Genomic DNA, 23,684 nt, shown 5'->3' on the forward strand with positions numbered 1-23,684 from the left:
TTCTAAATGTAGAAAATGACCTAAACGTGGCCCAAAGGTCATCCTATAATCAAGTTGTCTGCCGTGGTCACTGCTGTGGGAACACAGGGGGCCGTGTCTCACCTTCCTTTCCCAAACCAGTTGCCGAGGCAGGCGACCACACTGGGCCAGCCGGTGGTCTGCACAAGGCCATTGATGATCTGCAAAGGGGTTGAGAGGGGGACAAACCAGGATCGGAAGCCACTCGCGGAAGTGCTTCTGCAAAGGGGGTGGTTGTGTGCCACGCAAGCTTGTTTCTTGACTGATGCTCTCAAGTGTAGGGCATTCCCCGAAGATACTCGCAGGCCTGCACCCCTGTGTGTCTGGAGGCCAGCTCCTTCCCTCTCCACTGACCCAAGGGCTCCAGGCATCCCTTCCCCCCACCCTCCCTGAAGCCCACAGCCCTCCTGCCCCTGCCCCACGGGAGAGCATCGCAAACTCATCCCAACCCAAACAGAAGGTGTATAAAGGCTTCTTCTTCACCTTCCCCCCTTTGTGGCTCAGTGGGGGCGTGTGTGTGTGTGTGTGTGTGTGTGTGTGTGTGTGTCCCCGGGGGGTCTGGCACTGACAAACAGGTTTCTTTGGAAAGTAACACCTGAATCTAGAGTACACGTCACAGGCATGTGCTGGACTGTGCCTGCCAGCATGGACCCCCCCCCCACTTCCGACAGGACACGGCCCGCCCCCACCCGTTTCTCTTGGCAGAAGCGGGGTTACATGTGAGTAGTGCCCTGTTCCTACTCATCACGGGCCCCCACCCCTGGTGATCTGTGGGCCCCAAACCCTTACCTGAGTGACCACGTAGAATCCCAAACTGTGGATGTTGTAGAAATAGCCCAACCCGAACAAGGCGGTGAAGGCGCCACTGGCGAGCATCCCGAAGGTCAGATAATACCTAATTGGCAGGCGCTCCCCTATGATGCCACTGGGATGGAAAGAAGGGGGGACAGCGTGAGAAAGCCCCCCTTCCAGGTCGATGGCCTGCCGCGGCCTCAGGAAGCTTGCAGGCTGTCCTCGGGACACGGAGAGCTCACGAGCACATGTCCAGGAAGACTCGAGCTGCCACCGCTTCCCCACTGAGCATGTAGTCACCACCACCTGGCAAGCGGCTCACCCTGAGGAGGAGATCTGTCTCCAGGGAGAGCCCCTAGCTTCCAGATGGTAAACTCAAACATGACCGACTGCCGATGCTGCCGCCATTAGAGAACGCAGGGCCTCGGCCTGCTGGTCGATCCTGCTGTCGCATAAACACCGTCCTGCGAGGGCCTGTCTTTTCAAACGCCAACCACCAACCAACAGACAAACACTGGTGACTAATGCCCTCCAGCACATCCTCCTGCCCAGGTGGGCAGTCCCGGGGGCATCTACACTGAAACACCTCTCAGGATCGGTTTGGCAGAGAGCCACATACCACTGTCTTGGCCACCACCACGTCTGTATCAGACGCAGGAGAGTGTCTTCAGGATACGGGTTGAAACCCAGGGGCAGAGTCTCTAAGGCTCTTCTCAACAACATGACTCAGTAAGAAGTGAACCCCTTGAGAGTTTCGCCTCATAAAGTTATTTGGGGAACAAGTGGGCAACTCAGGACTCACTGCCATCCAGTCCACGCCAACGCATAGGGGACGCCACAGGGCAGGCTAGCAGCACTTCTGGAATGCTCTCCAACACTCTGGGCTTCCAGCTAAGGTATCTATGTACCATACAAATTTTCCTTTTGATGAAAAAGAGCTCCCTAACCCTTAAGAGAAGCCCTGCTGCCATGGAGTTGATTCTGACTCACAGGGACTGTACCGGGCAGAGCAGAACTGCCCACAGGGCTCCAAAGCTGTGAATCTTTATGGGAGCTGGCTGACAGCCTCACCTTTCTCCCAAAGGGTGGCTGGTAGATTGGAACCGCCAACATTTTGTTTAGCAGCCCAATACTTAACCCACTAGGTCACCAGGGTTCCTAGCTGTACCTGTGCTCTTGTTCTGGTCATGTGTCTATTGATAAAGTTTCACATTAGATAGCAGTTTGTTTTTATGGCCCTAATGGACAAACTGCAGGAAAAATGATCTTTGCCAATAAAAAGCAACCATAAAATAACTTTATTTACTTTAGCCATCATTTCTCAACCTTGGCATATTGACACTCTGGGTGGGATCATTTCTGTGATGACAGGATGTCCTGTGTGTCACTTAAGAGCAAGCAATACCTCTGACGTCGTCCCACCCACACAGGCTAAGTGAGACTCAGAGTGGGTAAGCAGGATTCCAAGTACCAAACCCCCAACTCACTGCCACAGAGTTGATTCCGACTCATAGCGCCTCTAGGGGACAGGGTAGACCTGCCCCCGTGGTTTCCAAGGCTGTAACTCTTTATGGGAGTAGATGCCTCATCTTTCTCCCTAGGAGCAGCTGGTGGTTTCAAACTGCTGACCTCAAGATGAGCAGTACAACGCATAACCCACTCACTATGCCACCAGGGCTCCCTGATTCCAGGCATCATTCACCTAAAAGAGTTCCTAAACTGGACGGATGACATAGTCTAGGGCCTGGGGAAGCTGCAGACACCCACCTCAGGTACATGCCGACGGCATATGCGCACAGGAAGGAGTAGTCCAAGGCCCCAAGCAGCTGTTGGTAGTTGTCCTTGTCTGCGTGGATTTAGAAATAAACAGGAAAAGTGCATCACTCCCCAGCTTCCCTAGACATCAATTTTGGTTCTGGATCAAACACAGGCATCTGCTCCCAAGCCTGGCCGGAACACAGAGGGGGGTGTAGAGCACCGTCGGGAACCCCCAACCGGGCAACCGGGAGTCCATGAAGTCCATGGCTAGACATTCTGGATAATCAAGTCACCGCAATGTCAAGGAATCACCAAGCAGGCATGATGGAGATGCTATCAGCCTGGGTCCATTTGCTGCCACAGCCCACACTGCAGCCCCGAGCTCTCGCCCCGCTTTCTGCCCGCAGATCTGTGCTCTGAATCTGAACTTTCAAATCTGACTGGGAGAAAATGCGAATCATCGCTGGCAAACTCCCCTCCCGGGAGCTCTTGTTTCAGGTGGCAATGCCACTCACTACACCCGGCCACCCGGTGTCCAAATAGCAGTACAGATGGTTAGCTGGTGTGATGGGGAGAGTCGGCACGGGAAACACACCACACATCATGACGGGGCAGTGGCTGCTAAGATGAGCGAGTCCCCTGCTCACCTGGCTCAAGGCTGACCCGACACCAGGTGGCTGACGGGAACTCACCAAATGGCGCCCAGCCGCAGTCGGTCCCATTGTCCAGTGGTTGCTGGGGGCCTCGGTAGCCAGCTGGTCTGCCTGGGCTGTTGAGCTGGACCTCGCCCTCCGTCACAGCGGCACAGTCCTGGTGCAGCTCACCCTGTGATGCCCGTGGAGACGGCAGGGGGCAAGGAGAGAAAACGCGAGCTCAAGTGAGACGCCGAGGGAGACGCAGAGCAAAACCAGCTGCCCTGTCCTCTGCCCGGCCTTCCGAGAGTCACTGTGCTGGAGGAGGAGAGTCTCCGGGACTCAGCCACTGAGGGGCTCTTGGTGAAGTCAACTGTAGCCCACCAGGGCACAGACACCGCCAAGCAGCACTGGCATACCTAGGAGCCCCGGTTGGGGCTGGGATGGGGTGACTCGATGGGCTGCCAAGATGCAGGGTGAGCAGTTTGAAGCCACCAGCCCCTCTGAGAGAGAAAGAAGAGGCTTTGTCCTCCCACAAAGATGTGCAGCCTCTGTAACCCATGGGGGCAGGGGCCGGGATCAATGCGGCGGCAGTGAGTGGGGCCACCGTAGGACAAATGCCTGAACAGCAGCTTTATTCCTTAGGGTCCTGACCATCCATGGTTTCAGACCGTCTGTCCCTAACAGAAGAACAGAGACATCTGTCCACAGAACTGGCCGCTGCCCAGCAACGCAACGGGAAGTCATCGCAGCAGTCGACAGCGCCTTGAGGGCAAATCTCACAAGCACGGTAGAAAGCAGAGGGAGCCAGACACAAAAGGGTGCACACTGCACGAGCCCCGGCACCTGGGAGAAGGTGTGGATGGAACTGGGTGCAAAGGAGTCTCCCAGGCTCTTGCTTAACACAAAGGACCTATGGTATAAAGGTTCTATAAGGCTGTCAGGAGCAGCCTTGGGGACACAGAGGTTACGCTTAGGCTGCTTAACTGCAAGGTCAGCCGTTTGAAAGCAGCAGCCACCCCGAGGGAGAAAGACGGGTTGTCTACTCCTGTGAAGAGTAACAGTCTCAGAAACTCAGGGGCAATTCTATCCTGTCCCCCTGGGTTGTTATGAGTCAGCATTGACTTGATGGCAGTGAAGAGGCTGTCAAGGAGCCTTGGTGTTGTAGTGGCTTATGAGTTACGCTGCTTACCACAAGGTCAACAGTTCAAAACAACTAGCCACTCTAAAGTAGAGAGATGAGGCTTTGTGTCCCCATAAAGAGTTACAGCCTTGGAAAGTCACAGGGGCAGTTCCACTCTGCTGTACGGGGCCGCTCACAGGTTGGAACTGACCTGACAGCAGTGAGCTCACTGAGTTTATGTACTTGTCTGCTCCCCTAAAGGTGTCACTGTCTGGACAGTAGCACTAGGTGCAGACCTTATTGGGGAGAATGGAGTCAGCAGGAGTGGGAGCATCACCAGGTGATACTTACCTGGTGTGCATGCAACTATCTGGCAGGCTATAAACTCATATTTGGGAGAAGTCACCAGCCCATCAGGCTACCCATAGAGCCAGCAACTAGTGGAGGTACTTGTTGGAGAGGCAGCAGGTGGGTGGAAAGGGGCTGTGTGAACCTGTGGAGGTTACCACCCACCTCAGTGTCCTCATTGCAAATGAAGCTTCCCATCCTCACTTGTTGCCCATGCCTGGGAATGGCAGGGCCGATCACAGGCAGGCTGTGGGCATGGTGTGAGCACAGTGCTCGCTGAGGGAGGTGCTGGGGAAACGGCGGCCACTACAGCTGGGTATAGAGACAAGCCTGTGCAACAGGACAAAGGTGAGGGGGAACCCTTCCTTGGTGCACTCCTTTGGGAGATGAAACTGATGTGGCCAGAAAACCTTGAGAAGGGTCCAGTGCCCCCATCTGCAGATTTGTCACTCTGTAACATGTAACATGTCTCCTCCAGGCCCACCTTGGCCACTCCCGCTCCCACTTAAGCTGATGGGCACAGTCTTTCATACAGGCTCAGTGCCCCCAAGGGGCTCAGGAGAACAGCTATATCACTAGGAGCAAGGGCAGGAAGAAGGGCATTCGTGATCAGGGAGATGACCATTAAGGGGTTCAGTTGACCCTTTGGGGACCATGCAGTGGGAGAAGGGGTCCTGAGGGCTGTGGAGGAGGAGGGAACAGCATATCTCTCCAGGCTCAGGGCCCAGCGCATCTGTCTCGGAGGCAGGAGCCAGGGTCCCACCCATCACCCACCAGCCCACCTCATCAGGGGGCAGCAGTCACCTCTGAACGACTGCCCTCTCTGGGACCACAGTCAAGCCCACTAAACACAGCCACACAGAGATACCGGTCCCTGTACCCTGGCATGGTGGGCAGCAGCCAGCCACTCTGGCCACACTGCTAGGTCCCAACACTTGGCTATTCTGTTATCAACCACACCTCACTGGGCTGCCCACAGCTCAGCTTTACAGAGTTAAATAATGATCTGCCGACAGAGCTCCTCTCCCCAGAGGCAGGAGGTGCTCTAGCTTGGTAAATAGACCCATCAGTCTCTCCCTAAGTGCCAAAGCTGCTCCCTCCTGGGCCCTGGGCCCTGCTCCTTCTCCAAGCAAGACTGTTACCAGGCTCTGAGCTCAAGTGAGCCTACAGAGCCCATCTGGCCAGACCCGGAGGCCCCACTGCTGCTGCCATGACCCTGACTCCCTGACGTGGGAGGAAGATGAAGGGTGAAGCATGGGGAAGTCCCTCTCAGGCTTAGCGCTTGCCGGGCTCAATTTAAGCAATGAAGTTCCTATCATACTTAGCCTTGCAGGGCAGCAGGGAGGAATCTTGCAGCCCACTGCTTGAAACAGAATTTTCAAATCCTCTTCCATTGTGAAATGTTCCCAGGGATGAACCACCCATGCAAAACAACCGACCATCCTGCTTCATCCACAAGCAGAGGGCTCCCCGGGGTTGGTGTTTTGCACGCAGAAGCAGTCAGTCTAGCACACTGGTGAGAGAGCACAGCTTCGGCACCGACGTAAACTGGGATCTCAGAGCCCCACGGGCCTGAGACTGCAGAGTGACTGAAACACCATCGCAGAGATGAACTGTGGGTGGAGAGCACCTCTCCAGGTCTGGCCACTGTGACTAACGCTGTCTGGTGGTTCCCATAGAGACCTAGCTGCTGGAGGGCCTCTGCTCCCATTCAGCCTCGCTCTCAGCCCACCTCTCCCCAGCCTCCCTCTTCCCTATGAGAAAACATAGCTGGGCCCATTTTGCTGCTGCAAAAATTAAACAAAAAAACCTTGACATTCCTCCAGCAGAAATTGGTCGGAGGTTATTTTAATACGCAGGTTGATTTTTGCAACATACGGTATTCCAATAATTCCCATACATTTCATCCTGGCATGTTTGGGGGAACAAGTAGAGCTTCATTCAACTAAGAGGAAATGATCAGAGAAAGGCACTCGAGGGGGCCTGATTTTCACTGGATCGTGCTCCAGTGAAATAGGGCTATCTTCATCTCCCTATAGCCACGGTCACGATATCCTTGGTTTAAAACCATTTGTGGGAGGGGATCCAATTGCTTGGGAAATACGGGCTTTGATAAGAGCCATTTTTCTGGGCAAAATGCTTTGCGTGAGTGGCTTTCAACACATTCCATACAGAATTAAGGAATATTAGGAGGTGCTAAAAAAAAAATGACCAATTAAAAGAGTACCTGACATGGGGGTGGGGGTTGCAGAACAGAATTCCAAATTCTGGTGGAATGCAGATTTTCTGGAATCCCTGACACTCCTGCCGTGAGATAACCTGGAACCCTTACACCGGAAACATCCTGTGAATGTTCTTCAATGGGCCCTGGGGAGGCTGGCGCAGGGTGCGGCAGTGTGTAGTTGTGTTACACACAGGCTCCCGATGAGCTGACCCAACATAAAGAGTGTCTGCCTGGAGCGTGATCCTCATGGGACTCCATGACAACAGCCACCCGGGCATCGGACATGCATCGGGCAGTCCGTTCATGCTCACGAGAGAGCAACAACTCAGAGGAAGAAGGTGAAGATGGCAGCACAACTTGAAGAGTGTCAACCATGTCGCTGAGCCACACTGGTCCAATGGCTGAAACGGGAGGCCTGGTGGTCCTGGGCTGCTGTCCCCAGGTCAGCCCTTCAAAATCACCAGCTGCTCCACGGAGGAAGGCCAGGCTTCTTACTATAAAGGGTTACAATCCCGGAAACCTCCAGGGACAAGTTCCAGCCCGTCTTATACGGTGGCTAGAAATTAGGATTGACTTGATGGCAAGGAGGTTGGTTTTGGTTTTCTACTCGTATAGTTTCCAACAACAATAATCCACTGACTTAAAAACAATTATTTTTAAAAAGAGACTACCTAACACCTTGGAAAAAGACCGTGGTGTGATAAGACAAGTGAAGCAGAATGTGCCCAGGTCTGCAGGCTAACACCGCAACTATTTTTCAAAAAGTAATGAAAGAATAAACAGCAAATCATGATGGAATTTAGCGGGTGGGGTGGGATGGGAGAAGAACAGTATCAATATCATGTAGGGACGTATACCCATTACCATCTAGCGAGAAGGCTGCATGCAGGGGGCTGGGGCAGCAGCATGCTGTTCTACCTGCGAGGTCCTTCAGGGATTCAAATGATGAATGCACTGGCTGCTAGCTGAAAGGGTGGAGGCCACCAGAGGTGCCTCAGAAGAAAGGCCTGGTGATCTACTTCTGGAAAACCACTGCACGCTCTGGGCACAGCTCTGCTCTGACACATAGAAGCACATGGGTTAGAGAAGACTCCACATCGACTGGTTTATTCTCCCTTCTCCAGTTCCTCTCTCTCCAAACCCCAAGGCTTCTCTCCCCGCAAACGCACGTGCACTACATTACTGGAAGCCAAAGGAAACTGTCTCCAGGGATGAAGGCAGATACAAGGCGCACATCTCTACTTCCACACAGTACATTCTCACTGCCGTTGCCTCGATGCTCACTCATAGGGACCCTGTGGGGACAGGTTAGCACTATCCTTGTGGGTTTCTGAGGCTGCAGCTCTTGACGGGAGTAGAAAGCCCAGTGGAGCTGCTGGTGGCTTTGAGCTGAGGGCCTTGTGGGTCGCAGCCCAATGCGTCACCACTATGCCACCAGGGCGCCTTTCAGTAGTTACAGATCCCCAGCCACTCCCCTGCCAATTAGGCTCATTCCATAACCAGGTGGTGGGTTTGGTTTAGTTCTTTCTTTGTGTTCCCTGCAAACAACGCGACAATAAAGATGCTATGCAGATATCCCTACGCATACATCATTTTATTTTTATGGACAAAATTCCCAGAGTAAGACTGAGGGACACGTGCACTTCTTCATTTCGATGGCTGTCACTACATGTCTTTCCAAAGGGTGGCCCTTTCTATTTCTAATGGCATAGCCTATGAGTTCTCCCGCCACCGGTTTGCCAGATGATGAATATAAAGGTGCATAAGTCCCCAGCAAAAGGGTAGAAAGGCAACCCACTGGCCATGAGCCATACATCACCCACACCCATGTGCACGTCATAAGAATCATCTCAGGGGCAAAGGGAGAAGACCATCTGTTGAGGCTGTGCAGCATTGAGACAAGACTGTGACCAATCGAATCCACAGTTCCTCCACAGCAGCGAGAGGAGGATCTTACTGGAGACTCAAGTGAAGGCCAGGGGAGGGGGCATCTACACTTCAGAGGAGGCTCTGCTATTTCTGTCGGTGAATACAGTGGGCAAATGGGGAGGAGCCGCCTCACATTGGGAAGGGATGGTGAACAACAGTTGTAGGGAACCTACACGGACAATAAACTCGATGTTGTGTTCCTGGGTGGACACTGGACATGTTTCTACCCAACCCTCTGTGAATCACAGCATGCACTAAGTACCACGATGACCTGAGACGATGGCTTTACAGGCTGGCCTTACAGACGGAATGAAATGGGCCCTACCTCAAAACCACCTGTACCCTTGGACTGAGGACTGAAGCACTCTGATGGGAGAGGAAGCAAAGAGCCACCATAGACCTCAGTGGTCCCCTTGCATTAATGCGACAGGTTTTTGTTTGTTAGGCAAGGATCTGCACCTGTAAGAATGGATACAGGAAATGTCCCTGTAGCACCAATCCCCGTACGTGGTGTAAGCAGATCTCAATCAATCCAGAAATCCCTCTGCACGAAGCAACGACTCGTGGATTGCAACTTCTTGTTGAACGAGACGCATAAGCTCCCCGTGTCAGCAGTCTCTGAACATTCTATGCCATTGGGAACATCATTATCCATGTTATCAGTGCATTCGCCTTATACCCCAGGGGGATGAGGAACAGTTTTTCTTTTTTGTTTCTTTGGGAGTATTTTGTTTTGTTTTTCTACTCTTTGCTTTTGTTTTGTTGTTCTTGATTTTGTCATCATTTGACTGCCAAAGTAAACCAGAATCGTTCACAACCCAGGAACAAGCAGATGGGTTCTGGGCTCCCAATTAACTTTGGCCCCAGTCCACCAATGCTGAGTTTTTATAACAGGGCCCTGCTCAACACTCACCTTCATGGAATGATTGCTGAAGTGTGAAGAAAGCAGAGGGTACCTGGCTATCAATTGGAATAGTGTCTGGGGTCTAAAAGGCTGGTATGTGAACAAGCAACCATCTAAGTGAGGAGTCAACTAAGTCCACACAGAGATGACAATAACAGAATCCAAACACAACAAAGGGAAAAGTATCAGAGCTTAAATGGCAAACACCCCATCTGTAGAAGGCTGTGGAGGACAGTGGGAGCCCCTAATCCATCTGCAGAGCACCCCGTCAGATGAAGCCTCTAGCCACAGGCGAGGGGGTTTGCTGTCAACAGAGACAGTTGGAAAGGTAATTATGGTAGACCAAACCATGGTATGATATGTGGTAAGTTGACCTCCCTATTGAGCCAAACCAAATTTGTTCTAGGCTCAAGTACTTTTGACCTGTTCCACTATAGAAATTTCTTTTCTGTAATTTTATTCGTCTCTGTTAAATATTAAAGGTGGTCTTTTCTCTATTATACTTTATTTGTATTATTATTTTCTTCTTGTAGTTTTTGTCTCTGTCGGATTTCCCAGTTTGTAAAGCACAGAAGGAGTGGGGGCATAGAGACAATAGCAGATGTAGTGGTTTCTGGGGATGTGGAGGGTGGGTGGAGAGGGTGAGGGAATTTGGGGAGGAAATAATGAATCAGGTTGGGGGAGAGAGCACTAGAACTAATCATGATGACATATATACAACTCTTTTAAAAATGATTTAACCATTCAAGTGGATGATATATGAAATTATTTTTTAATAATAAAAATAATAATTTTTTTAAAAAGAAAAGGGAACCAAACTTGACCAATGGTTACCATGGGAAAAGAGAAAGAGTTGTTGTTTAAGGGGCACTGAGTTTATGCGAATGATGGTGGAATCATCTAGAAACAGAAATCAATGATGGTTGTACAACATGAAGCCTATAATCCATGACACTGAATTATACACACTGAAATACACATTCGTTGAAGTTGTGGAATTAGGAAATGTTTTGTGGAGTACACTTTTGCCACAATAAAAAAATTACACAAATAACAATGATTACAAGGAAGTAGAACACGTTCTAGAATTAATGTGGTGATCACTGCCCAACGCTGCTTGATACGATTGAATTATTAAATTGCATCACATGTGGATGAAGTGCTAGTAAAACTGTTACTATAAATAAAGATACGTATGATACTTCAAAAAGGTCATGGGAAAACAGGATTGAATAAGAATGGACTTCAAACTTTTTAAAGCCTCTTCATACTCTTAAATTTGCGTCTGTGAGGTCTAATAAGCGAGAATGTACTTCATGGGTTTCTTGGAACTCTGAATGCCAAGTCTGTGACCTGCCTACTCACAGCCATAGTCCATTGTTCTTTGAGCTTTCCAAGGTCTTGCTCCTAAGACGACCATCATTTTAGTCCAGGATTTTGAATGTCTTATATCTGTCATCTAAAAAAACGTAGAATTCTTGGAAGAACGTCAGTCACAGGGGTCTCTGAACCCCAAGGGAACTGAGAGCATGGAGCTGCGGTGACTGGCCCGCTCACTCCAGCCCCATACAGGCTGTAGAAAGAAAATCAGTGGACTCTAAGTGGCCACCAGAAAGCCGGATTTGAAAGACTGGAAGTAGCCCTGATTTGGGTGGAAAACTTGCTAACTTCAAAGTTCCAGTGCTCTTTGTATTGATATTTAAACGTGATTCAACTCCAAAGAAAACCCCAGCTCCCCCTCCTCCCCACCAACTGAAATGAAATGACCCTAAGGTTTCTATGAGACAATGTTTTGAAGAATATAAGAAGGATGACATATGAGTGTATGTTAAGCAGCTGTAATAGAATGATGTAAGCCACTGGTAATAAAAGTTGTGCCCTGGGTATTACAGTTAATGCTCCTGGAGGCTAACTGGCGGTGGAAGGTCTAGTCCACCCAGGAGTGCTCACAGCCATGGGGTTGATGCAGGCTCACCGTGGCCCCATAGGGCAGGGTGGAACTGCCTCTGTGGGCTTCCGAGGCTGCAACCCTTGAACAGAAGTAGAAAGCCCAGTCTTTCTCCGTCAGAGCGGCTGGTGAGTCCGTCCTTCTCAAAAGAAACCCCTAACGATCCACTTGCCAAAAACCGTTCCCTGAACACCCCGCGGGCACAGTTCTTCTCTGCCGCACATGGCGATCAACCTCATGCAAACTGGCTTTAATCAAATGATGTTCCTGGCAAGGGAATGGGTCAGTGGCGTGGAACAGAAAATGTAGAATCCTCGAGTGAAATGGAGGGGAAACAGCTCATTCAATAAATGTTGTGGACACCACTGGTCACCACCGTTTACCCATCCAGAAGAAATTGGGTTCAACCTCCAACATCACTCATGCCATAAATGACAAGTTTATGAGGCACCACACCTGTTTCCCCATCCTTATCTCTGCCTGGATGACAATATTCCCTGGCTCTGAGCTACGGTCAGCTGAAACATGGCGGCCAAGGGCAATTCCTGCTCCTAGGGCTCAGAGAGGCAAGTGAGGCCATTCTGAGGAACCGGGTGACGCTGCACACCCAACGGCAGTTACTGCACACAGAGAACACAACAGCATCCACCGAAGTAACCCATCGAGCGCTGCCTCTCCCTCTGGCCTGAGGCCAGAGAGGAGCTGATGGGTGCTCAGCAGCCTGTGGGTGTGGAGGAAGCCAGAGACAAAGGTCAACACAATCCAATTACAGGCCTCGAGTCTGAATCCCGGCCAGGCCCGCGGCAGGGAAGTGAGGGAAGGGGCCACGTAAGCAGGAATGAGCTATCTCTGGACCTCAACAATGTCCTTGTTGAGTCTACAACCAAGAGCCAAAAGCCATTCGAGCCTGCAGCCCCGGCTAGCCACAAACTACTGCAGTCTTAATGAGGATAAGGAAATTACCGCGTCAGAGCCGGTTATTAGGTAGGATTCTCTACTTCAGTCTTCCTTTCGCGACGTCTCCTTAAATACTAGTTAGCAAGCTCCAGCCCACGCCGTCATTCCAAAGGAAACTGGGTTTTCTAAGAGGAAGGGAGACTCACCACCACCGGCTGACTTCGCATCAAATGGAATGAGATGTGAAGCGATTTAGGAAACAGTAGGACGTCCATGTACTGGGGTGGAGGGTGGATTTTACACAAAAGCAACTATCTCATTAAGTTTTAGAGTTCTGAAACTGTCAACCAGGGCTTCGACGGGTACCAGCCGCTGTCCGGTGGCCTCTGCCTCACCTGTGGCCCAGTGGAACTGTGTGCCCTGTGCTTTCAGCAGCTGCTGCCTCAGAAGCCTCGGTCCATCACCAGGACTGCAGTGAACTCAAAGCCTCCACCTTTCAGTCAAGAGTAGCACTTAACCCTTTGTGCCACCCAGAGCCTTCTGATTGAGAGCATCCACTGCCATTGGATCGATTCCCACTCACAGTGACCCTAAACAGGATTTTCCACGGCTATAAATCTATGCCAGGAGAAAAAGAAACCTCGCCAGAGTGACTGGTGGATTCAAACTGCCGGCCTTGAAATCAGCACCCAACACATAGCCTACTCTGCCATGGGGGCTCCTTCATCCAAAGTGTGCTCACTGCCATCAAGTCAATGCCAGCTCGCAGTGAGCCTGCAGCCAGGCAGAACTGCGCCTGTGAGGTTCTGAGGCTTCAGTGTGGACCCAGTCTTTCTCCCGAGGAGCCACTGGTGGTTCCCAACTGCCGACCATGCGGATCGCAGCCGGACACAGGACCGCTACACCACCAGGGCTCCTGCCGATGGAAAGCTCAGAACTCCAAAACAATACATTCTAAGATTCACGTTGAAATGAAGGATTTTTTTTTTCATTTCAGAAAAGAGAAAACTAGAGAATTCAGACCCAGGATACTCAGTATCCACGGAGCAGAATCGTTTGCTGCTTGCCTTGCCCATAGATCTGTTTTCTCTGTTCTCTGGTCATCCACCTCCTCTCCGGTCTGACCTCGGCCCAGCACTGCGCGGATGACAGCCACGAGGCTTCCTTTCCCGATTGCTTACCTTCACTATGCTGATGGGCTTTCGAGATAGGTGGAAACTTGCATACAGCAAAAACGTCAAAAAGAACGTGAAGGCTCTGTACCTGAAACACAAGACATGGGAGGGGGTGATACAAGATGCGTTCGGAATACATTTTAACTACTCTTAAACTTGCTTATGCTAACTATAATTCAGTAAGCCAAGAACGACCCTACTTATAAATATCAGTACGATATTACAGCAGTCAGCTTTTCACTACTTTGGCTTTGTCCAAACGGAACTGTTTAAATGTTCCTTAAAAAAAAAAAGACAGGGCATTTACAGAGGTCTAGACAAAGACATGTACATGCAAATATATATATGAGGATGGGGAAATAGATCTAAGTGTCTACATTTATAGGTTTAGTATTAAGGTGGCGGAAGGACCTTGGGCCTCTACTCAAACACTCCCTCAATGCATGAATACTTTCTTTTATTAAATTGGAACTCTATGATGCTCACTCTCCCGACACAACTGCTGGAGCCAAAGCGGGTGAACAAGTAAATGTGGTGAAGAAAGCTGATGGTGCCCAGCTATCAAAAGAGATAGTGACTGGGGTCTTAAAGGCTTGAAGATAAAAAAGCAGCCATCTAGCTCAGAAGCAACAAAGCCCACATGGAAGAACACACCAGCCTGTGTGATCGCGTGGTCCCAAAGGGATCAGTTATCAGGCATCGAAGAACAAAAAATCATATCATTGGCTGCACACCTCCAAGATACGATCGCTGAAGACAAACGGGTGCATAAGCAAATGTGGCGAAGAAAGCTGATGGTGCCCGGCTATCGAAAGAGATAGTGTCTGGGGTCTTAAAGGCTTGAAGGTGAACAAGGGCCATGTAGCTCAGAAGCAAAAAAGCCCACATGGAAGAAGCACACCAGCCAGTGCGATCACAAGGTGCCAAAGGGACCAGGTATAAGGCATCATGCAAAAAAAAAAAAAGGAATATATATATATGTGTGTGTATATATGTATATGCATATATATATATATATATACATATATACACACATACCATAGTGAATGAAGGGGGAAGTGCAGAGTGGAGACCTGAGGCCCAAGTGTCAACCACTGGAGATCCCCTCACAGAGGGGTTTAGGAGAGGAGACGGGTTAGTCAGGGTGCGATGTAGTACCGACAAAGAACACAGCTTTCCCCCAGATCCTGGATGCTTCCTCCCCAACTACCATGATCCGAATTCTACCTTGCAGGACTGGATAGGGCAGAGGTTGTACACTGGTACATATGAGGGCTGGAGGCACAGGGAATCCAGGGTGGACGATACCTTCAGGATTAGGGGTGTGAGGGGCGAGGCTGGGAGAGTGGAAGGTGAGTGGGTTGGAAAGGGGGAACTGATTACAAGGTTCCACATGTGACCTCCCTCTGAGAGATGGATGGCAGAGGAGCGGGGGAAGGGAGACTCCGGATAGGGCAAGATATGACAAAATAACAATCTGTGGATTATCAAGGGCTCACGAGGGAGGGGGGAGCGGGGAGGGAGGGGGAAAAAAGAGGACCTGATGCAGAGGGCTTAAGTGGAGAGCAAATGCTTTGAGAGTGATTAGGTCAAAGAATGTACAGATGTGCTTTATACAATTGAAGTATGTATATGTGTGGATTGAGATAAGAGTTGTATGAGCCCCTAATAAAATGTAAAAAAAAGAAAAGAAAATTATTAGGGCAAAGAATGTACAGATAGATGTGCTTTATACAATTGATGTATGTATATGGATGGATTATGATAAGAGTTGTATGAGTCCCTAATAAAATGTTTAAAAAAAAAGACAGGATAACGATAATTTATAAATTATCAAGGGTTCATGAGGGAGGGGGGAGTGGCGAGGGAGGGGGAAAATGAAGAGCTGATACCAAGGGCTCAAGCAGAAAGCAAATGTTTTGAGCAGGTGTCCTCAAACTACGGCCCACAGGCCACATGCAGCCCGCTGAGGACATTTATCCAGCCCACTGGGTGTTTTTGCCCCATTTGTTTTTTTACTTCAAAATAAGATATGTGCAGTGTGCATAGGAATTTGTTCTTAGTTTTTTTTTTTTTTAAACTATAGTCTGGCCCTCCAACGGGTCTGAGGGACAGTGAACTGGCCCCCTGTTTAAAAAGTTTGAGGACCCTTGGTTTTGAGAATACTGATGGCAACAAATGTCCTTGACACAATGGATGGATGGATGGATGGATGGATGGATGGATGGATGGATGGATGGTGATAAGAGTTGTAGGAGCCCCCAATAAAATGATATTTTAAAAAGTATAATCCAAGACAAATTTGGGGTTCAGAGCAACCACACGTGGATTTGCAAAGCAGAGGAGATGAGAGGATGGTTCTGCTGATAACCAAAGGCATCACACACTTCCCGGGCAGCCTGCTATCCTGGGCGCTAAGATCATGTTTATTTTTAACTCTGTCCTTCTGTGCAACTTTTCAGAAGCACACAAGCAAGGCAAAAATAGAACAACTTGACCGGCCTGATGGGCCTCCCCCAAAGAAAACACTCGGTGACGCAGATGAACCACGAAGACAGTCAGCGGCCCCCCCAGCCCTCCTGCTCCCGGGTTTATGAAAAGAGGCATTCAAAAGTGTTGAAGGATGAGAAAGAGAGAAGACCAGGGACTTCAGGAACAGGATCGATGTTAATTCGGGTCTAGAAACAAGTAGGGAAGGTGGTATTGCAAGAGAGGATGGAAAATGGGCCCTAGCCAGGGTGTCCTGGAGCAGAGAATGACCGAGGCCCCAAGAACCACCAGCTCAGCCAGTTTCTCACCTAGTGTGGCCCTAGAGTGCCCGGTTGACTGGGCGCCCCTCGCTATGGGGGGGGCGGGGGGTGCTCTCCTGCACACGGCCTGGCCTGTGCGCGGCCTTCTCTCTCCAGGGTCACGTTCTCCAGTCTCAGCTCTGTTTCCTTTACTGCTTTTGACTTCTTCCTCGGTGGAGTTCCACGAGAACCACAGGTGGTACCTGCTTCTCTGGCCACCGGAACAGGTGGTCCCATCAATAAACACTTTTAAACGAGTAGAGAAGAGCCCATGAGTCTCTGCTTTAACAAGGAAGCGCGCCGAGGAAGTGTGTTGGGTTTCTTGGCTCTCTGTAGCCTTGCCGACAGCCAGGCAGGATCACAGATGAAAAAATCAATGTGCAATTTGTCCAAACGCCCCAAGAACAAAGACTGCAGATGGGAGGGGGCTTCCAAAAGTTCGTGGAAAATGACCTTGAATAGTAATGGGATTTTTCTACAGAGATGGTAATGGAATTCAGGGTTCTCTGGGGGTGTGGCAAGGGAGGTTGTGGGGAAATGGGGGTGTACTAGTGACGGGTACAAGAATGAAGGAGATGTTCTAAAACTGACTGTGATGAGGACTGTACAGCTAGTTCTTCCCGATGGGGTGGAACTATAGAATGCTGTGAGATATGATTTATAAGCCAATAAAACCTGCTAAAAATAATAATGGGGTTTTTTCATGACTTTTTGAAGCGCTCCCTTGTGACAGGCTCTGCCCTTACATTCCAGAGAAGCGATCCAACGGAGGAGGGAAAGGAAGTCTCACGATTCTTTGGGTTAGCTCTCCGTTGTACTACCTACCTCCCACCCCCTCCCCATCTGTGCACAGCTCCTGGGGGAGGGGGGCCAAATGATTAAGGGGCTCCTGCTACCAGGTGGGAGGTGGGAGTCGGCCCAGGGACATCCCAGAAGAGAAACCTGAGGTTCTGCTTACCACGGAAAAACCAACTGTTGAAAGTTCTAGTTTGAGTGAGAAGTTCGACCAAAGATGCTCTGGAAACATCCGAGACCCATTCTTTCGGGAGCTCCGGGTTGGAGCCTTGAGGCCTGGTGGCACGTGGATTACGAGTCAGGCTGCTCACCAGAGATCAGCAGCTGGGACTCACCAGCCCCCCCCAAAGAAGGCTTTCCACTCCCGCCGAAGGATGTATGGTCTCAGGATCCAGCAGGGGCAGCGCTCCCTGTCCTCACCGGGTCACGATGAGTCGGAATTCACTTGACAGTAGCGAGGTGGCTTTTTTCTTTTTCTTGTCCATCAGGATTTGAGTCTCATAAACGCTCGATAAAAACGGTGCTTGAGCAAACGCCTCTACATAAATGGGCACACAGGTCGTGCTCTGGACTCTACCCAGTCAGCCCGGGAATCAGGAGCGTTCGGTGTGATCAGATAAAGTCTGAGGAGAGTCCCCAGGCCCAGGACATGCTCTACATCTCTCCCCTGACCAGTGCCTTGCGTTGGGCGTGGGGGGGTGGGGTGGGGGGTGCTCTGGACTGTTGTCATGGCTGGCCCCTGCAAGGGGAAGCTGAGCTGCCACCCACACCCAGGGTGCCCATGTGCCCCTGGAAGCCTCGGTTCTAAGCACCTCAAGGACTCAGCCCATTCCCGAGGGAAACAGACAGGCCACCGCGGCTGCGCAGGCTTCTCCGCGAGCAGCTCTGCAGAGGCGTCAGGCCGAGGGCACACCAGCCCGGCTTTGCTAAGAGAAACGAGATGGTTCTGCGAATGAGGAAAGCCTTTTAGCCAGGATCAGGCCAACTCTCCTCCTGTTTCCCCGCCCCGTCCTCTGCTCTCACTGTCCTTTCCCCGCACTGCACTGTCGCCTTCACACAGGGCAGAGGGAGAGGAGAGGAGCTGGCAGCCTGAGGTTGGTGTGTCCCCTGAAACAGTGGCTGACCACCGCTCCCCACCAGGCACATTTTCGCCACCCCAGGGGCCCCCCAACAGCCAGCCTGTCCTGGGACGTGAGCAGACCGTTCATATCCGCCGAGCTGGCCAGGGACCTGGGCTGAGTCACGCTGTTGCTCTGAAGCGTGCTCCGAAAGTTCTCTTCCCCCTTTGTAACCCTATCCTCGCGTCCTCCTTTCTCTTTTCTAGAAAGTGGGGAGTTAGGGGTGAGTTTTATCTCCATTTATCGGTCTTGCTCTTGTTTGGTGTTGCATAGGATTCTGAACGTTACAGCAATCTGACTTGAAAACATTCTCTGCTCTTTCCATTCATCAGCGTCTCGGTCACTGTCATATACAGCCTTCCTGCAGCCGCCGGCAGCGCAAGCACGTGGCTTAATGCTGGCTCTCCAGGCAGCAGGACTCCACAAGAACAACACAGAACAGGCGTGCGCCTTCAAAGCCTCCTTAGAAAGGTCCCAGGGGACCTCAAGGTCCATTGCCGGAGCCTCCTGCACAAAGACAATGCCCTCCACATCTTTCTTGGGGGAGTGGCCTGTGGGTCATCTAAGGAGGGTCCACTGGTCTCCCTGCATCCGCAGCTGAGAAGAGTGGAGAGACTCCGGGGCACTGGGAAGCAACTAGTCAAGGATGACTGAACCCGCAGACCTCACCCGCCACAACTCTCTGAGAGCGGCAGGCTTGTCCGACGGTGCCCGACTGCCACCGCTGGCTGCTCTGAAAGGAAACCCAACAGAGTGGGAGAGACAGAAGGGACAAAACTCAACTGAGTACGGAGCAGGTTTCCTGATCTTGGCGGATGGCCCTCTGCTCCTGCTTCAGGAGCTCTCTCACCTCCACGGCTCCACCGACAGTGGGACAGTGGACAGTCTTGTAAGGCGGACAATGAACACCAGAGAGGCACACACACCTTTCAAGCCGTCAACCGAATCAAGAGGCAAATATTTACCTTTCCAGGAATGCCCAAGAAAGGAAAAGAAATGTAAACGGTCAGCACAGGCAAGACGTGGCAGGGTGCTGGCACACGGTGGGGACCACCGCCGACGTCATGGAACTAGACCCACATGAACTGTTGACTGGAAAACCAGTTTGCTCCGCAAACTTTTGCCCAATGCCAACACAAAGTGAAGTCGGATGGCCCAGAATATCACACGTGTTCTCAGACTCCACAGCGGCCGCCTTGAAATTCAGAGACTCATCTTGCTGGCTGGCCACCTTGTTTGGTATTTATCTCAGTTACAAATGAGGACTATGCACCTCTCTTTGAGGAGAGTTAGTGAGCAGCATCATCTGCTGTGGAAGCTGGTCTACGAGCAACATCAACTTAAAGAAGACAAGAAAAGGAGAGCTGAAATCCAGACAAGGCACTGTGGCCTTCTCAGAGTACCCGCTCTGGTAGCTTCTATGCTGGTGATGCCACCCCACTAACCAAGTGGCCACTACCTGCCACGATGCTCCACATGAACCCACCTTCCCCCCAAATAGCTCCTGAAGAATCTAAGGAAATCTGTGGTTATGTAGTATCCTACCCCTTGAAATTTTACCAACAGGCTTAGAGTCCATTGATGAATTTTTGCCTGAATGAATGATTCTTCCGATGGCTACAGAATGCCGATGTCCTGTCTTTTGCAGTCTTTGACTGAAGGTGCTGGCATTCTGCTGCAGGTAGAGCATCCCAATCTTCCGCTAGTCCATGGATGTATGCGCAACCACGCAGACGACCTCGGGTCTTGGGTTGTTCAGCAAGCTACCATCTTTACTGAGATTTATCTTATATCTCCAATGCCCCTAGACCTGACCAGGGAAAGTCCCTTTCACTGAAAGCACTGAATGCATTTTCTAGGAGACAATGTTTCCCTTTTCCTGACCCACTGCTGGAATCACCGTGGAGGAGGAAGGGCATGTAGAAGCCAACATCTGGTCCGAGGTATGACCCTGGGGCATGGCTGCTCTGCTCTCAGGTCCTCTCCTAGGACCTTCTACACTCACACCCCGATTGCTACACAAAGGCATTCAACTCTCTGGATCATAACAAACTATAGATCGTAAGGAAGCATAGGAATCCTGGAACACTGACTTATATGGACCCAGAGGCAGTACCGTGTGGCTTAAAGTCAAGAATGGTGTCTGGAAGGGCTGTATCCTCTTGCCATACTTATCCAATCTGTAAGCTGAGCCCAGGCTACAAAGCTGGGTTGTCGGAAGGACTTGAAGCACTTGCTGAAGAAGATCAAGGATTGCAGCCTACGGTGTGGATTACAACTCAATATAAAGAAACCACAAATCCTCACAACTGGACCAATAGGTAACCTCATGGTACGTGGAGGAAAGATTGGCGGTGAAAAGGATTTCATCTTGTTTAGATCCACCATCCATGCTCATGGAAGCAGCAGTCCAGAGATCGAACAACACACTGCATTGGATAAATCTGTTTTTCCCAAGGCCTATTTAAAGTGTTCACAAGCAAGGATGCCACTTTGGGGTCTAAGGTGCAGCTGACCCAAGCTGTGGTCTTTTTAATCACTTCCTATGCTTCTGAAAGTTGGATACTGAAGCAGGAACACCAGAGAAGAATCGATGCCTGTGAATGAGGGTACTGGTAAAGAATATTGAACGGACCCGGGGCTGCCAACAGGATAGACAACTCTGCCTTGGAGGAAACACAGCCAGAATGCGCCATAGAAACTAGGATGGTGAGACTTGGTCTCATGTACTTTGGACATGTTGTCAGGAGACACCGGTCCCTGGAGAAGGACACCGTGCTTGGTAAGGTGGAATGGCAAGAAAGCGAGGAAGACCCACAAGGCGATGGATGGACACAGCGGCTGTAAGCCAGGCTCAAACCTAAGAACCATTGTGAGGAAGTACAGGACCAGGGAGTGCTTGGTGGTGTTGTGTACACAGAGTTCGCTACACTGTGAGTCGGAACCTACTGGGCAGCGCCAAACAGCCAAGATCACTGCATCGACCTATCTATTTGTAGGCTAAAATCCGCGAGATCACACCTAGCCACCTTCCCTGTAACCCACCACCGCGGGATGCGGGCCAGTGTGACTCCCTTCACCGTCCGCCCCAAACACACATTCTGGATAGAATCCCGAAGACACAGCAGACACAGCCAAAGCAAGAGGCCGCTTACAAAATAATGGGCCTCGTCCCTTCAAAAGATGTCCAGGTCACGAAAGACCAAGATGATCCCAATAAAAGGAGCCGAAACCCACAGGACAGTGGACTCCACCATGTCATTCTGCACAGGATCTTGGATGGGGAACAAACACCTATAGAAGACACTATAGATATTCTGTGTCATCTGGAATATCAACTGTGGATTGGATCACACACAGTATTGAGTGGGTGTGAAATATCCTGATTTGGGTGATTGTGCTGTGGTTTTATGAGAGAAGGCTTTTGCTCTTAGGCAGTAGCTATCAACAGGCCACGATAGCTGTCTCTTACAGAGGAAGCATGTGCGGTGCATGTAGGTGTGGAAGAAGCCAGGTGGGGAGGGGGGCGGAGGGAGTAGGCCTGGGAGAGAGGGCCGGCCAGCGGAACAGGTTGGGGCAGAACAGAGACTCAAATAGGGGAAATGTGAGCAGGGAGCAGTCATGCTGCAGTGTCCTGTCACATTCTTACAACTCTCCTCGGTGAATTTGAAACTCTATCACAATAAAGTTACAAAACGAAAGACGCTGATGGTAAAAGTGCATTCATTAAAACGTGGACAGTGGAACCATGTCTTTGTGGCCGGATGGGCAGGGGGTGAGAGAAGGGGGCTCTTTCCCAGTCAAACCTTCGTGGCTTGGTTGGCTCTTGGGTCACCAGGGACCCACGAAACCACAGCATGTGTGGAGGCCGTGAGTGGGGGCTGGGGCAGGAAAGAGCCACTTCTTCCAGCCGTGGCTCAGGGCTCGGAGAGCGGGCGCCCCAGACTCTGCCCCAGCAGCACTGGCTTCCTTCTGAGTGTGAGCTTCGGGGGAAGGCCTCCCGGCGCTGAAGGAGAAGCCCTTTTGGAACAGTCAATGGTGGGCATTCTACTATGACATGGTGGGCTTTCCTAGGCGCTCCGAAAGCCAGGCCACTCCTGTGAGCGCGCACGTTCACTGCCACGTTACAGCCCTGCTCACGGACGGTCACCATGCTCCTGCGAGAACCCTGACTGTTACAGCAATCCCTACAGACCCCAGAGGGGATTCAGACACTACATGCCCCCTCCAGAACCAACGATGGAAGCACAACTCACTGCTCCCAGCCCTGGCTTCTACCCCCAAGCAGCAATACAATTCAACAGTTACCCGGGAAGCGTCCCGACACTGTGTTTTACGGGGACAACGGGGCGGAAAAGTTGGCTCTGCAGTCCCACTTGCAACCTGTGCACAGGCCACGCCAAAGACCTGCACCCAGGACTTACCACTGGTCCCTTGAGAAGGAGACGAGGATGCGGATGCCGACAGGGAGCCGAGCCATTGATGTCACCACTAAGCACGGAGCTTCGGTCCTGAGGGAGGAGGCGCTGTACATGGGTGGGTAATCTCTGCTCCGGGTTGCTTCTCAGGGCCGCTAGAGGTTGCACGGGCGGGGAACGGGCAGGGGTGACGTCCTGCTGGGTCTCCTCTGCCCTCTTCTTCCAGCGGGGCTTGGCACTCTGTAAGGAGGAGGGGTGTTGTGGCATAAGTCTCTGCAAGTATGGCTGTCACCCAGCCTGGGTGAGGGCAACAGGGCAGGGGGTTCCCACCGTGGGCACTGCCAGGTACAGGCAGTGTCTGTCCTCAGGGCAGTGTGTTCTGAGGAAACGGACATGCATGCCCCACGAAGCTTTAATGAAATATTAAAAAGGACCACAGAGGCCATCTGTATCTGGAAGGCCATGAGAGAACCACCCACCCACTGGGATCCAGGACACACGGCAGAAGCGGAATTGAGTCACCTGAAGCCAAGGACAGGCCCAGCAGTTATGCTGAGCTCAAGTGCAGAGCGCGCCAGGGCAGCTGGACAGGCTCAGTCCCATCCACGGGGACCAGGTGGCCTGGGACCCACAGGAGGGAGCGCAGGCCTGTGCCAGATGACAGGCACTTCCCGTGGCTGTGCAGTGTGAATCTAACCCCATGTCACATGGTGTGAACACACTCCATCTATCCATCCACCTCTTCTCTTCCATTTTCATAGCCAGGGGTCGCAGTGAGGTCAGGGACAGGCACCCTGTCCAGGCTGGAGGCAGAGT

General features: G+C 51.2%; 1 protein-coding gene across 1 annotated transcript in view; it reads right to left on the reverse strand.

The window, feature by feature from the left end:
* The window catches only part of SLC37A1 (solute carrier family 37 member 1), a 55,105-nt gene extending 32,029 nt beyond the window's left edge, over positions 1-23,076 (reverse strand). The window contains exons 1-6 of the mRNA XM_075542904.1: positions 22,875-23,076; positions 13,755-13,836; positions 3,261-3,393; positions 2,578-2,656; positions 808-943; positions 103-179 (exon numbers count right to left, since the gene is read on the reverse strand). Of these exons, the coding sequence (XP_075399019.1) occupies positions 103-179; positions 808-943; positions 2,578-2,656; positions 3,261-3,393; positions 13,755-13,836; positions 22,875-22,984 (617 nt within the window). The 5' untranslated portion in view covers positions 22,985-23,076. The remainder of the gene's footprint in view (positions 1-102; positions 180-807; positions 944-2,577; positions 2,657-3,260; positions 3,394-13,754; positions 13,837-22,874) is intronic.
* Between the last annotated feature and the right edge of the window lie 608 nt (positions 23,077-23,684).

Source organism: Tenrec ecaudatus, chromosome 2 (genome assembly GCF_050624435.1).
Source record: "Tenrec ecaudatus isolate mTenEca1 chromosome 2, mTenEca1.hap1, whole genome shotgun sequence".
Classification (NCBI taxonomy): domain Eukaryota; kingdom Metazoa; phylum Chordata; class Mammalia; order Afrosoricida; family Tenrecidae; genus Tenrec; species Tenrec ecaudatus.